Genomic DNA, 16,275 nt, shown 5'->3' with positions numbered 1-16,275 from the left:
TGACTGAAGCATGGATTAGTTTCTGAGATATATGAGTGTCTGAAGACTTCTTAAGTAATAGAACCCAATACATTGTCCTCAATGACGAGTGTTCAACAGAGACAAGGATATTGTGGGGAGTGCCACAGGCAAGATTGAAAGGATTGTTTTTATTCTCTATATGCATAAATGACACGACAAACAGGTGAGTAGCAATCTGTGGCTGTTTGCTGATGACACTGTGGTGTATGGGTTGTTGAGTGACTGTAAGAGGATACAAGCTGAGTTATTCAAAATTTCTGGATGGTGTGATGATGTAAGTTAATGCAGATGAGCAGGAAGGACAATGCTGAAATCAGCATTAGCAGTGTGCTTGGTGGACACTGTCATGCCGATAGGAGTAACTACGCATAGCAATGTGAAATAGCATGGTCAACTTTGGTTTATTGTGCGAATTCCGGGAAGGTGGTGTTTATCTGTAAGATAGACCATGTGTAGAATGCTGGTGCAACCCACTCTTTGAGTACTGCTTGGGTGTTTGGGATACCCACCAGGTCATATTAAAGGAAGGCGCTGAAGCAGCAGAGAGGTGGGCTGCTAGATATGTTACTGGTTGGTTCAATCAAGATGTGAATATTATGGAGATTCTTTGTGAACTCAAATTGGAATTCCTGGAAGAAAGGTGATGTTCTTTTCATGAAACATTATTGGGAAAATTTAGAGAACCAGCACTATGGGACGATTCGGCTGCTATCAGCATACATTTAATGTGAGGATCATGAAATTAGATAAGGCCTTGTATGGAATCATTTTTCCTCTCTCTATTTGTGAGTGGAACAGGAAAAGATGTGACTAGAGTTGGTACTTTGGTGCCCTCCGTTATGCACCATACACTGGCTTGTGTTGTATGTATATATGTATGTAGATGTTGATATCCTTAAAAATGCCTGCACCAACAGTTTTGTTAATTTACAACACAGCATTAGAATGAAGAAGCCTTGCACTTTGTCAGCACCTCACCTTCGTAACCAACGTCACTAATGCACACTAGCACATGGATCCCAGCACAGAAGTACAGGCTGAAACACTTACATGCCAGTGTCTTGGATTCATCTCCCTTGGAGAGTGTGACAGTGACACTGGCTATGGCATATGGCTAGTTGAATGAAGTCATTAAGATCTGTGACTGTTCTGGTGTAATACAAGAGAAACAAGTGGCTGGACCTGGATTCACCCGCTACCTTTTTTAACTGCACACTCGTCAGTAACTTTACAAACATGACGCTTCACTCAACATGTGATTATTACCCTCATCCTAGTGAACAATCGGCACTGACACTGACACATACTTTGTGTTAAAAATTTATTAACTCTTTATCAGTAATAATTCAGGGTATTTTTTGGCTTACACATAGGTGACTTTTTTATTCCATTATTGTTGATGAATCTGTAATATGAGGACATAATTGTTGCCACAACACATTAAGATAAATACTATTTGCTAGATGTTCCACTGGTCCATAAACACACGTATTTTCTTGTGTGGCTCATCAGTCCTTAATATATATTTTACCCCTGTTTCACACACAAATGACAGTTTTAGAGAAACTGTAATCTTATTGCGTCTCGGGAGAGCATTCAGCTGTTGAGCTCTTTACTTGAACTGCATGTTCCTGACGTTTTTCAACAAGTTTTGATGGGAGAAATTGTTAGTCCAGTGCGCAGCACCCAGGCATTTTCAATAAATGACAAAGATGTCTGATAGCAAGTTTTTACAGTTGAGTTTACAGTTCACTAATAGGTTTTGTTCTTTCTTACTTTTTCTAGTTCAAAACAAATCGTTAACAGTAGACCTGGACACGTCACACCAGTGAAATCACTGACAGAATGTCTGAAATTGTGCTTTGCTACAGTAATATGCAATAGTGACACATTATTCTTGCACACATTTACCTCCAAATGTGTAGCCTGACATCACACAGAGCACAGTTACCAAGATATCTGTAGAATTTTATCCATGTATTGTATAAAAGCAGCCACATTTGCTGTAATTTATTCATATATCTTTCATGAGTAATCTCATTTAAGATTATCTGATGTTATGATTGATCTATATCAAGGTCATACCATATTTTACAGACTATAAGATACTACAGACTATATGTTCACCTTAATTTTTAAGCAATTTTTAAATAAAATAATATTTTTAACATTTTTATCATTAGTTTGCAAAGCTAGACTAGAAAAAAATTCTTAGTTTATGAAACCGAACTGACCTTTAAAATCCCTGAAAATCATCATCTGAACTTTCTTCTTCTTCTTCTTCTTCTTCTTCTTCTTCTTCTTCCTCTTCTTCGTAACCATCATTGTCCTCTTGATATGTAAGATTGTCTTCACTGCCATTGAGAGCATCAATTTCTTGAAAGATTTAACAATAATATCTTTTTCTCACTCTACACCATCACTATTTTATCTACTGACACACCTGTTTGATTGTAGGTAGTTTTAAAGCTCCCTTCACCGTGAATTCATATTGGGCTTCACCCATCATCCATTTCTTCCATTCCTCTCTCATATACACTTTAAATGATTTATTTATCAAGGCATCAAGAGGTTGCAGTTGTGAAGTAAGTCCTCCCAGAGTAACAGCAAGCTCTGTATTTCTCTGTCTCAATTTCGTTTCACAGAATATTTCAAATGGCCTCTAAACTGATCTAGCAAAAGAAGAGAACTCATTTTCAGTAAAGCACCTTTCCTTCTCTCCCACACTCAGTTAATCTATAACTTCATACCAGCCTTGTCCATCCAACCATTATCATGTATATGAACAACAGCATCTGCTGGTATTTCAGGTTTTTGCACTGTTTTGCACTTGGAAATGATCACTGGAGGTTAAGTACTGTCAGCACAACATGAAAGACCAACAGTGTAGTGCATTTTTTCATGTCCACTTGCAGTTTTAGCACTTTCTTGACAGCAGTTCTTTTACTTGGCACATCAAATGTCAGAGAAGTTTTATCCATATTTGCTATTGGGCTTAGTTCTAAACTGCTTTTCTTTCAATGTTAAATAATAAAGTGATGGAATGGTAATATTTTCTCTTCATACTCTTGTGGTATTTTCTGAGATGTTTTGGTTTTGGTGTATGCTAAGTCGATGACGCTTCATAAATCTGTAGCAACAACCAACTCCGCCCTTAAAGTTTGTTAAGCTGCACTGTAATGCTAACTTACAAGTGTATATTTGAATCATTTTTGTATTAATTCCATTGTCATTTTGTCAGTGTCCTTGAATCCATTTCTTCTATTTTTGGCCATTTTGCATTCAGTCCTCTATTTGCACATTTATTTTTCATAATTTTTTTCAGTCCTTTTTTACTAGCCTGCCAATTGCAAATGGTATTTTCTGTTGGCAGAGTGCCAAAATGCCACTACGCTGCTCTGTTTCCTTGTTCTTCTGCATTTCAATTTATAACATGCATTGTATGAATACTTTTTATTTTTTCCGTTACGAAAGTAGCTACTAACAAAAATATTGTACTATTACTGATAACACAAACCACAGACTGGAATAACACACATCATAAGCTAGATGTTCTGGGATTGTGATGGTGAGACAGGAGGGAGGCAAGTGTTAGCAAGCTTGTAAATCCCCACAACACATGTCCATAGTGTTGGTTAACAGGTGCTGCCCGTTGAATCCAATATTGCCAGATATGTTTCCTGTGGCACTGAATATATGGCCATTGTTAGGTTTGGCAGAAATTTTAAATCAAACACTGGACATTTTTATATTAATTTCAAGTATAAGACGAACCTGAATTTTGGAGGCCATTTTCCTAAACAAAAGTACATCTTATAGTCTGTAAAATATGTTAATACGATGAATGCGTAGTACAAAATATGATACAGGTAATGCACTTTTTGCAGGTATGCTTGGGCTTTGTACAGAATTTTGATGATGATGGCCAAGCACAACCTGTTACGCCGGATTATGTTATGTCGGGCCAATATGAAGTAGATATTGCTGGCATCCGCTACTCCGCAAAAGTGAATCTACATTCACCTAATCTGCCGACACAGTATCCAGACAAGGAGAGGAGTGCCTACAGAGCAACACGTGACATTGCTGTAACTGGGTAGATTTTCATTTTCTGGCACTGGTAAAATGTGTGTATAAATGTACCTGAGATGTTATATTTATTGTTGCTATGATAGAACATTTTCAGTTCATTGTCTGTGGTACTGGATAAATCAGAATATTTTCTTTATTGATCATTGTTTGGTAAATGCCTGTACATATTCCTTGTCACCTTAAATTAAGCACACCAGAAAAAAAAGTTAGTCACCCGCAGAAGACCACACATTTATACCATGTAACGCCAATGTCTGGCATTGTTAATGGCTTCAGTTTAGCAAGGAAGGAAGCCCACAAGTTCATTTATGTGCCATGTCCAGCCTGCAGAGCTACCAAATTGTGGGGATGATTGCTGCATGCCACCCACTGTTCCAAATAATCCCAGACATTTTGTATGGGCTTATTATTACGTGATTTAGCAGGCCAGTCAAGGTGCTGTACAGTGCTTGAATGTTAGTCAAATTAGGAACACATGCATGCAGCCCTGTCAATGTGGCTGTTGTCATGTTGGAAGATAGAAATGTTTTAACTCACCATCAAAACTGCACTCTTAAAAAAACAATAAAACATAGTATCGTATGACTATAATATCAACGAGTCACTGTTGAAATTGGCCAACTCATACAAACACCTGGGTGTAACACTTTGCAAGGATATGAAATGGAATGATCACATAGGCTCTGTTGTGGGTAAAGTAGGTGGAAGACTTCAGTTTATTGGTAGAATACTGAGGAAGTGCAATCAGTTTACAAAGGTAATTGGTTATAAATAACTCATGTGACCTTTTCTAGAATATTGCTCAAGTGTGTGGGACCCATACCAAATAGGAATAATGGTGGATATTGAACATATACAGAGTAGGTCAGTATGAATGGTCACAGGTTTGTTTGATCCATGGGGGTGTCTCACAAAGATACTGAAGGAACTGAACTGGCAGACTCTTGAATATAAACAGAAACTATCCCAAGGAAGTCTATTAATAAAGTGGGTCCTGGTGATGGTAAGAATATACAGCAACCCCCTACATAACTAACACATATGGATGCACCCAAGAACGTTGATGTAAACATCATGTTTCATGTCCAAGGCAACTTGAGGGAGTGGGTCCAAGTCATGGTACCAAAAGGACCCCCAAAACACCAGAGAGTCACCTTCAGCCTGGACTACATCCCCCACACAGTGTGAGTTAAACACCTTATTGGACCATGGGTGTACTCAGTGCCTTGCGTAACTTGAAGAAGGAGCAAAATCATGACTTATCAGACCACATTATTTGCCTGCAGTTAACTACTGTCCAGTTTCTGTATTGTTTGGCCCACTGCAGATTTGTGTGCCATTGCAAACAATGACCTTTTGCAAGGTACTCAACTCCAAATTCATGCAGTTTTCTTCACAGTGTTCACACAGAAACAGGTTGATATGGACCTCAATTCACTGGAACTAGCAATTTCCTTTGGTTTGAATCCAACTGTCATTGATAGGGCTTAACACCTGTCTTTGGTCCCTGTTGATCAGGTTCTTTTATGACCATTGTTGTTACGCCACGTTACATGGCACTAAGTTGTATACCATTCATTTTGGACATATTAAACTACCTGATCAGTGGACACCCCCCCGACATGATAACTTCTTTCTGTCATTCTGTCTCAACTCCACGTCGACTCACCTTGCTGTGCTGATTTCTTACAACCAACTGGCATTTACATACTACTTCACTTCCATGAATGACATCATTGATGGAGGGTTCTACACCTTCTGAAGTGCTTCAAATTGTCCATTGTGCTCTTTTAAGGGGGTGACCAATATTTTGACCGGTAAGCTTATCTCCTTACTGGAATCACAATTTTGCGAAGTGAAATGGAGCCATAAGATTGGTGACTCTGACTATGAAAACGGAGCAATTGTTCTTGCTATTGTGGTTCATGGTTTCCAGAGGTCAAGCTTTTGCACCATTTCAGTTGGAGTGTCATACTTGCTCCAATGAAATGCAGGTATTAAGTGCATTTTTTAAATGGAACTTACGACGTTTTTTGGTTTCAGAATAGTAATTATAATTGATTTCTACTGCTCTTTGTGAAGTTTCCATAAATTAGTACACTGTCAGCCAATTGTTTTTGCTAATATAAATCATTGTAGACCTAAAAAAATTACAATTAATGTTACAATGCTGAATATTTTGTGAGCAGCATAAATTAAATGAATTTCAACATATGTTCCAATATGGCTGACCTATGCAGTCTTTGATCCGACTGTGCTTGATTTACATTTTCAGAATGTAAATACACAGTTAATCAAGTATTTCCTCTCTCAACAAATCTTTTTCTTTTCTTTTTTTTCATGTGGTGTGTGTAAGTTTTTCATTGCTGCAGCAGATTGACATTTTGTGGCAAAATGAAGCAGAAATAATGCCCAAATAATTAAATGTAAGGCTCGAGAATGAAGTTATAGATACAAGACATGTTGTACTAAAACAGGAAAATTAAATATTGTGACTGAGGATGGCATATTAATAACAAAAACATTGCCAACCTACAAGTTACAGTCACAGACAGCCCAAGACAATATGTCTAAATATATGACAACCAAGTCTTTTCTTGACTCTATTAAGTGTGCCACTGTATGGGATAAATGCACTAGGTACAACTTTCCCCACCTCCCCTATTAGTGTAGGGCATAGTGTCTGCCAAATCTATTGCTTTGTGTTGTTATTATGTGAAACAACCTTTAGGTGTTTGAGTTCTTTGGTGAGATTCTCCATCTCAGAGTGGATGTGAGTCCTATAAACAAGTGGTTTGAGCATTACTTTCCTGTGTGGAAAGTGATGGTAATTTAGCATCAATGTACAACTACAAGTTATTTTGTGTCTTCTTGTGATTTATGCTGTACCTTACTGTGCAGTCTGTTCTCCTGTTTACTAGAACATCCGGACAGAGAAACACCTCATTCGCTTAAACTTTTATAGTAAAGTCGATCTCCAAATGTACGAAGTTGAGATATCTGAGGAATTCATCCAGCTTGTCTCTTCCATGTGCCATATAATGAAAGCATCACCAATGTGACCGAAGAAACACATCAGTTTCCACCAAGCTGTTTCCAGGATCATCTTCTCAAAGTGCTCCATGTATGTATCTCTGACAACTGGTGAAACTGGAGTGCCCACAGCTGCTCCTTCTGTTTGTGCATGGTAATTATTATCAAGAAATACATGAAGTTGCAAGTGGTCTCCAAAGTCAAGCTTCTGGCCAGAAAGTTTTAGCGATCCATGTACTGGAACTATGGTAAAAATAGGAATAATATCAAAGATAACAAGAATGTTGGCAATTGTTACTCTAAAGTTGCTGAGACATTACATAAAACCTAAGGTTTAGTGAAAATTATGTGGACCTAGGGGTGTGTAAGCCTCATACCCATCAACTCTCCTGCCAGTTTAGCGTGATGCGTACGGAGCAGACTGTACATATAATAGAAAATTGCTACAACAGACAATAGCAGCTTCAGCGTCTACTGCCGCCAAAAAAATCTGCAGTCAAAAAGCACTGTCTACCAGAAATACAAAAAATGGTACTGGCACAGATTTCTTAACTATTTGGGCAGTCTCATTAACATGGTGACTGTCATGTAGCTACCAGCAACCACAGCAGATCCACATGCCTGATGCTATGTGGCCAAGGTCTGCCACAGCAGAGCCTCATACCTAACACCATGTGCCTGGCATGGTCATGAAACGTCCGTCAATGAACCAACAACTGTCAACATGTTAAAGAATCTGTTGAAATACAATAAAGTGACCAGCTGGTCAGCTGCAACTGCAATATAAGTGAGACAATTGGAGTCAGTCAACTCATACCCATGTGTAACTATTTGCAGGAATGTGAAACAGAGTGATCACATAAGCTGAAGATTAAATAAAGCAGGTGGCAGACTTCAGTTCATTGGTAGAATACTGAGAAAATGTTGTCTATTTGTGGAAGAGACCACTTACAAAGTCAGCTGGAGTGGCCGAGCGGTTCTAGGCACTACAGTCTGGAACCGCGCGACCACTACAGTCACAGGTTTCAATTCTGCCTCGGGCATGGATGTTTGTGATGTCCTTAGGTTAGTTAGGTTTAAGTAGTTCTAAGTTCTAGGGGACTGATGACCTCAGAAGTTAAGTCCCATAGTGCTCAGAGCCATTTGAACCATTTTTGAACTACTTACAAAACTCAAGTACATACTGTCTTACAATATTGTTCTGGAGTGTGAGCTCTATACCAAAACTACTAACAGTGGGTATTGAATATATACAGAGAATAGCAGCATAAATGGTCAGATGTTTATTTGATCCATGTGTATCACTGAAATGGTGAAAACCTAAACTGGCAGAAGCTTGTTGGTAGATACCAAGTATCCCATGACAATCAGTTTACTAAGTTTGAACTCCATAGGTAACACACAGACAAAATTTGACTAATCAAAGTGTGGACATAGGCATGTAAGTAGTTATTCTATCTGTGTCCCATACAAAATGGAACATGGAAATCCTATAACATGTTTTACAAATGAAAACATTTAGAGGCACACAAGGAAACAAAATCCTGTTAAACATGATACAGTTGAAAGTACCCTCTGCCACGTGCTTTATAGTGGTTCAGGAGTAGATTTACATGTAGATGTAAACAGTATCTACAAACTTATTAAGGACTGGGAACCTACATAGAGTTTAATTAAAAAATGGAAGAGAGACCATGCAACAACAGTAGACTGGCATTCGAGACAGACAGTGTACCTGCAGACACATCTCCAGAACACATCGCCACATACAAACCTCAGAGTGGCAATGGCAAGCAAAGGGGTGGGGGAGTGGTTGCAGTTGATCAACAAACCTGAGGATAGGAATATGGTTAGCTGCCAAATGTACCCATTGGACATCAAGTTCTGGCCCCACACTAGCAAATTATTGTATCAACAATTATGCAGAGAGAAACTGGAGAGACACTTGACTTTCTTACATTCACAAAATATTTTGTATGTAATGAGCCCCTTTTGTGGTTCATGGTGTGGGTTCCTGTAGTCATGTCCTAGTTCATGAACCATGGGCAACGTATGAGTGGCCAAGTAAGTGGTCCCGACAGTCGGGATACCAGTTACTTTGGAATAAGGCTGGGCATCTCGGACATATTCAAAGTCGTGGTCACCTTTGTGCTCATACGGCAAAGACTACCAAATCCACCGGTTAGTCCCTCAACCGTTAGGGGTAAAACTCAATGGGACTCGGGGCAAGTAAGGCTAGCAACCTGCTTCCCTGGTACTTTAAATATGATTCTGGCAACAATCAGAGCAAAATGCCTCGGACGTTTGGAGGTGACGGAGTCCCACCTCTAACTGACAAACCAGGGACTCGTAAGATACGACTTGGCAAACAAATTGTAATGAGATGGGGAGCTACTAATATCAATGGGGGCTACTCTGGGAACAAGGTAGAGCTGGCAGAGGCTGCAAGTAAGATGGGGCTGGACATTTTAGCTGTTAGTGACATTCTGGTAAGGGGTGAGAAAGAAGAGGAAGTGGGAGAATACAAGGTCTACCTGTCAGGAGTCAAAGCAGGAATAGCACAATGGGGTGTAGGGCTTTACATCAGGAAAGAAATGGAACCCAGCGTAGTTGCAGTAAGGTATGTAAACGAATGACTGATGTGGGTAGATTTGACAGTGTCTAGCAAGAAAATTAGGATTGTGTCAGTATATTCACATTGTGAAGGGACAGATCAAGATAAGATGGATAGTTTTTATGAGGCACTCAGTGATGTAGTTGTTAGAGTAAAGGACAAGGACAGTGTTCTGCTCATGGGTGATTTTAATGCCAGAATTGGAAATCAAACAGAAGGGTATGAAAAGGTTGTGGGTAAATTTTGAGAGGATATAGAGGCCAACAGGAACGGGAAACAACTCTTGGATTTCTGTGCCAGTATGAGCTCAGTGATCACAAACTCCTTTTTTAAACATAAGAACATTCACCGGTATACATGGGAAGGCAGGGGAACCAGATCTGTCATTGACTATATAATAACAGATCAGGAATTCAGGAAGGCTGTGAGGGACACACGTGTATTCAGGGGATTCTTTGATGACACTGATCATTATTTAATCCGCAGTGAAATTGGGATTGTGAGGCCGAAAGTGCAGGAGGTCAGGTCCATATGTAGGAGGATAAGAGTGGAGAAACTTCAGGATAAGGAAATCAGGCACAAGTACATAACAATGATCTCAGAAAGGTACCAGTTAGTTGAATGTAGTCAATTACAGTCATTGGAAAAGGAATGGACAAGGTTCAGGGACACAGTACTAGAAGTGGCTAAAGAATGTCTTGGAACAGTAGTGTGTAAAAGTAGGATGAAGCAAACAGCTTGGTGGAATGACACAGTCAAGGCAGCCTGTAAAAGGAAAAAGAAGGCGTATCAAAAATGGCTACATACTAGAACTCAGGTAGACAGAGAAAGTTATGTTGAAGAAAGAAACAAAGCCAAACAGATAATTGCAGCATCCAAGAAGAAATCTTGGGAAGACTTTGGAAACAGGTTGGAGACTATGGGTCAAGCTGCTGGAAAACCATTCTGGAGTGTAATTAGCAATCTTTGAAAGGGAGGTAAGAAGGAAATGACAAGTATTTTGGACAGGTCAGGAAAACTGCTGGTGAATCCTGTGGATGTCTTGGGCAGATGGAGGGAATATTTTGAAGAGTTGCTCAATGTAGGTGAAAATACGGTCAGCAATGTTTCAGATTTCAAGGTAGAATGGGATAGGAATGATGATGGAAATAGGATCACATTTGAGGAAGTGGAGAAAATGGTCAATAGATTGCAGTGCAATAAAGCAGCTGGGGTGGATGAAAGTAAGTCGGAACTCATCAAATACAGTGGAATGTGAGGTCTTAAATGGCTACACAGGATAATTGAAATGGCGTGGGAGTTGGGACAGGTTCCATCAGACCGGACAAAAGCAGTAATCACACCAATCTTTAAATATGGAAACAGAAAAGATTGTAACAACTACAGAGGTATCTCTTTAATCAGCGTTGTGGGTAAAATCTTCTCAGGTATTATTGAAAGGAAAGTGCGAGTATTAGTTGAGGACCAATTGGATGAAAATCAGTGTGGGTTTAGGCCTCTTAGAGGTTGTCAGGACCAGATATTTAGCTTACGGCAAATAATGGAGAAGTGTTATGAGTGGAACAGGGAATTGTATCTATGCTTTATAGATCCAGAAAAGGCATATGACCGGGTTCCTAGGAGGAAGTTATTGTCTGTTCTACGAGATTATGGAATAGGAGGCAAACTTTTGCAAGCAATTAAAGGTCTTTACATGGATAGTCAGGCAGCAGTTAGAGTTGCCGGTAAATTGAGTTCATGGTTCAGAGTAGTTTCAGGGGTAAGACAAGGCTGCAACCTGTCTCCACTGTTGTTCATATTATTTATGGATCATATGTTGAAAACAATAGACTGGCTGGGTGAGATCAAGATATGTGAACACAAAATAAGCATATGCGGATGACTTAGTTGTGATGGCAGATTCGACTGAAAGTTTGCAAAGTAATATTTCAGAGCTAGATCAGAAATGTAAGGACTATGGTATGAAGATTAGCATCTCCAAAACGAAAGTAATGTCAGTGGGAAAGAAATATAAACGGATTGAGTGCCAAATAGGAGGAACAAAGTTAGAACAGGTGGACGGTTTCAAGTACTTAGGATGCATATTCTCACAGGATGGCAACATAGTGAAAGAACTGGAAGTGAGGTGTAGCAAAGCTAATGCAGTGAGTGCTCAGCTACGATCTACTCTCTTCTGCAAGAAGGAAGTCAGTACCAAGACTAAGTTATCTGTGCACCGTTCAATCTTTCGACCAACTTTGTTGTATGGGAGCGAAAGTTGGGTGGATTCAGGTTACCTTATCAACAAGGTTGAGGTTACGGATATGAAAGTAGCTAGGATGATTGCAGGCACTAGTAGATGGGAACAATGGCAGGAGGGTGTCCACAATGAGGAAATCAAAGAAAAACTGGGAATGAACTCTATAGATGTAGCAGTCAGGGCGAACAGGCTTAGATGGTGGGGTCATGTTACACGTATGGGAGAAGCAAGGTTACCCAAGAGACTCATGGGTTCAGCAGTAGAGGGTAGGAGGAGTCGGGGAAGACCAAGGAGAAGGTACCTGGATTCGGTTAAGAATGATTTTGAAGTAATAGGTTTAACATCAGAAGAGGCACCAATGTTAGCACTGAATAGGGGATAATGGAGGAATTTTATAAGGAGGCTATGCTCCAGACTGAACGCTGAAAGGCATAATCAGTCTTAAATGATGATGATGATGATGATGATGATGATGATGATCCCCTTAAAATGTATTTGTAAACATGACATTACAGGTTTGTAACTTATTGTGTTTACGTTCAATAATTCATCTGTGGTACAGAAGAAGTTTTCACCAAGAAACAACTGTAATTTATGTTAGTCAGTAGTTCTGCTGCCTGTCAAATGTCTTATATTTTGTGAAAGTGGTTAATGAATGGAGAAGAGTTTATTTTATACATATGGAAAATCTACTCTCTGACTGCCAGAAGACGGAACACAGAGATAGATGTAAAAAAAATATAGCTTTTGGAGCTAGAGACTCTTTTTGGTGGAAGAGAGGAAAGGTATGGTGGAAAAGATATTGTTAAGGCTGAAGGATACAAGCACTGTCACAAGGAAAGTTGACCAGGACTCCAGATCAGGTGAAAATACCATAGAGAACAAGTGTGAAAGTGAGTTGTTGGTAATGGACAACATTTGAAAATTTTAAAACTTTGAAATGAAAGAGAAGGTGGCAAGCAGGTCAGAAATGCCATAAATGGGTCAAAAATAGGGGAAAAGAAGTCCAGAAAAATAAAAAAAGGGAGAAAAATTTAATAGAAAAGACTCTTTAACAAACAAGAACAACAAAATTAGAGATATTACTATAAATTGGGATCAAGTTGTGGCGTGTAGCACATATTGTAGAAAAAGTTCCTCTCTAAAATACTCACCAAGTACCAGTGCTGTTGTGACTGTTGTCTTGAGGCAGCACAACATGCCTTCCTAGTGTTGATTTCCTGTTAATGTGTCACCACTGTCAGTGATCATCTTTTGTACGTCAATGTCAGTCATTCCAGAGGAGAGGCGAAATGCCATCATTGTGCATTAATGAAGGGAACTACAGTAACCAAATAAATATTAATCTAATAATATTGTGCTTGCAAGGTTGTTCTGTCAGAGTAAGCTGAACCTAAGAGAAAGAATTTAAACCTTTCAATGGTCTTGGCAAGCAAAAATCTCTATATGGTAAACTGTTCTGAGAGACTCAATGCACACAGGATAAAAAAATAATGTTTGTGGAACCCAAACTGACATTCGGTGTGTTGGCTGATGGGTGGGAGCAACTGTAAAGTTGTTTCCCTTTTACTGTCACTTTTTCTTGTAATGTGGATGTAGTCTCACACAATAGTTTACCATATAGAGAGTTTGCTTGTCAAGACCAACATTATTTGTACCTATTGGCTGACATACTGATCTCACAAGATGCAGCTGCACTGGCCCATATCACTAATCACAGCAACAAGAAGTATTTATTATCACCTAACTCTGTATCATGTTGTTTCACATAAAACTGATGTGAAGAACATTATAAACTATTCTTTAGTGATGTTAAATACTACTATGTGGGAAAAATACTTTTTATGCCCCAAAAACTAACATTTTGTTTTAAGTACAATGATTACAATTACCAGCTGCCATCCAAATTTATAAAGAAGAGGATGTCAAGGGGCTGTGGAATCCTTCAATTGTATAGAGTAGACGCTGGATGACCTGGCATAAAGGCGTAAGCACAAACTGGATAAATTAAAAACTCGCGTGAGCTGTAGTTTTGTAATTGGCTACTTCCTGCCCAGCCTCTGTGGTTAAAAACACGGATCAGGATTTCGCAGCCATATTTGCAGATTTTTCCACATGTTCATTTCTTTGAAGCAGGTTATCATCATCAGTTTCCTGATGATTTGCTGATATTCACAGTCAGGATTGTCAAAGACATGAAGGGAAACATTACTGAAAATGTCTGCACTATCAAAAGTGTGAAGGGATGTACTTCAGATAATACAAAGCTGTTGGCGAAATGTCGGAAGGCAAGCTGTACTGCAGACAATGGCCGCTCTGTTGGAAAAACGAACCTGTGGAGGATTCTGCACATTTTTATTAAGCAAAACCCACTGAAAATTATATGTTCTGAGCTCTTCATATAGGCCAGTACTTTTATAACCTGCAGTGTTCATTCTAAAACTGATTACAGAAAAACAAATCCAAGAATAAAAATAAGTGTTGTACTGTACACATTTTAAGGTACTGGAATAAGCAATAATGTTTGACTTAATTATATAAAAGCAAGAGGTGCTACTTAGGGATATCAAGGCAGACTCACTAATGCAAGACATTCACAATGCAGCAGTTTTGCAAGCTTACTACATAGAAGAGTGAAGAGTGAATGTGTTCGGCAGTGGTCGGGTGCATCCACGTGAGGTCACCATGGAGATAACAGTGCAAGTCATATTCTCATGTGGTACTATTCCACTTAAACTAATATTGATTTATGAAAAGTGAAGGGCAATGTAATGAATTATGAGGTGTATGTAAGCATAAATACAAAGGGTTTGAATGTTACTACTTTCTGTGGTAGGGTGACCAGATTTTCCACATGTAAAAATGGGATGCTAGCAAAAAATTAGGATAAAAAATGGGAGACTAGATAAAAAGAAAATATTCTGCATATATGACTGCATTGCTTTACTAAAATAAATAAAAACTAAAGTTTATACACATAAAAAGGCATACATTGTAACAACACACTTCAAAACATACTTGTAATGGCACTGCATCATTGTTTTTCCAATACCTGATTATAATTCAAAATGTTGAGAAATTAATAGAATGATTTCTAACACATGAACACTAATGTAGACATCAAAAATCTATACAATGGGTAGCTACTGTATCAGGAATTGCTGCTACTAATTTTGTACTTAACAGAAGTCTAATATCTTTCAAGAGCTTTGAATTAGTTAATAGCTGATTGTAGGACCTCTTGCAGATAAGGTATTGATAATGAATCTTAACCATTACAATTGCTTCAATAGTTTCAGCAGTAAAATGGTTTTTCTCATCAATCCAAAGGGAATTCACAATTGAAAATACTCTTTCCAAAACAGCATTTGTGCCTGATACAGCAAGAGCAAAACTCACATACGTCTCTATTTTTTCATGAAGTACCTGTACTTTTAAGTCTGTGGAATACATTACACCATCTGTTATCTGTTTCCAAAACAGCTTTTTCCCATTCCTCAAATTTCTTGGATACAATTATGTTCACGCATCCTATCTCATCAAACAATATGTGAAACGTGTTTTATTCACCTCATAACGTACATAATTTCAGAACATATGTCTGATGTACAGGAGACATGTCGAGGTTACAATTTGCTTATTTAAAATTTTTTCACACTTACAGTAATACTTTGTGGAAAATTTACTTACTTAAGATGTGTCACATTTACAGTATAACTATCATAAATTTTTATTCCATTTTAAGGATCCAGCTCAGAGTATCACTTCATCCTTAATGAAATCTCCCACAGAATAGTAGCATCATTTAATTACAAAATCATGTAACTTGCTTTTTAAAATATTTACCGTCATATTCATTATGCCACACCCTTTTATTGTGTTGTGAATTTTCATGGCTATATACTGAGGAGTCTGAGCACACAGATTTAAATGATGAAAGGTGAGCATAAAGTTTCCTTTATATCTTGTGTTGTATGAGTGTTCAAACTGATTTTTTAAAATAGATCAGCTCTACTGTGTAGGAAACGAACCACCTCAAAGATGTATAAAAAGGAGACAGTTATATTTTAAGTCCTTAAATAATGGTCTACTTGATGCCCTCGACTGTGCAGAACACATGCGAATGGTCCTTTTTTGCAACTTTAAAATTCATGTAATGTTTCCTGAGTTTCCCCAAAAAATCCTGCCATATTGAATGACTGATTCAAAGTAGCTAATAATTTGCTATTTTCCTGGTGACCAAATCACAGGCACAGGCTAAAATTTCCATTGCAAA

The 16,275-nt window shown here is 38.5% G+C and overlaps 1 protein-coding gene across 2 annotated transcripts in view; it reads left to right on the top strand.

The window, feature by feature from the left end:
- The window catches only part of LOC126480852 (pyruvate dehydrogenase phosphatase regulatory subunit, mitochondrial), an 85,290-nt gene extending 81,041 nt beyond the window's left edge, over positions 1-4,249 (top strand). For both annotated transcript variants that reach the window (XM_050104214.1, XM_050104216.1), the window contains one exon: positions 3,909-4,249. In XM_050104214.1, coding sequence (XP_049960171.1) covers positions 3,909-4,121 — 213 coding nt within the window. In that variant the 3' untranslated portion in view covers positions 4,122-4,249. The remainder of the gene's footprint in view (positions 1-3,908) is intronic.
- Positions 4,250-16,275: the final 12,026 nt, after the last annotated feature.

This window comes from Schistocerca serialis, chromosome 5 (genome assembly GCF_023864345.2).
Source record: "Schistocerca serialis cubense isolate TAMUIC-IGC-003099 chromosome 5, iqSchSeri2.2, whole genome shotgun sequence".
In the NCBI taxonomy this organism is placed as follows: Eukaryota; Metazoa; Arthropoda; class Insecta; order Orthoptera; family Acrididae; genus Schistocerca; species Schistocerca serialis.
Note: the sequence above shows the minus strand (reverse complement) of the source record. Positions and strands in the feature narration are given on the sequence as shown.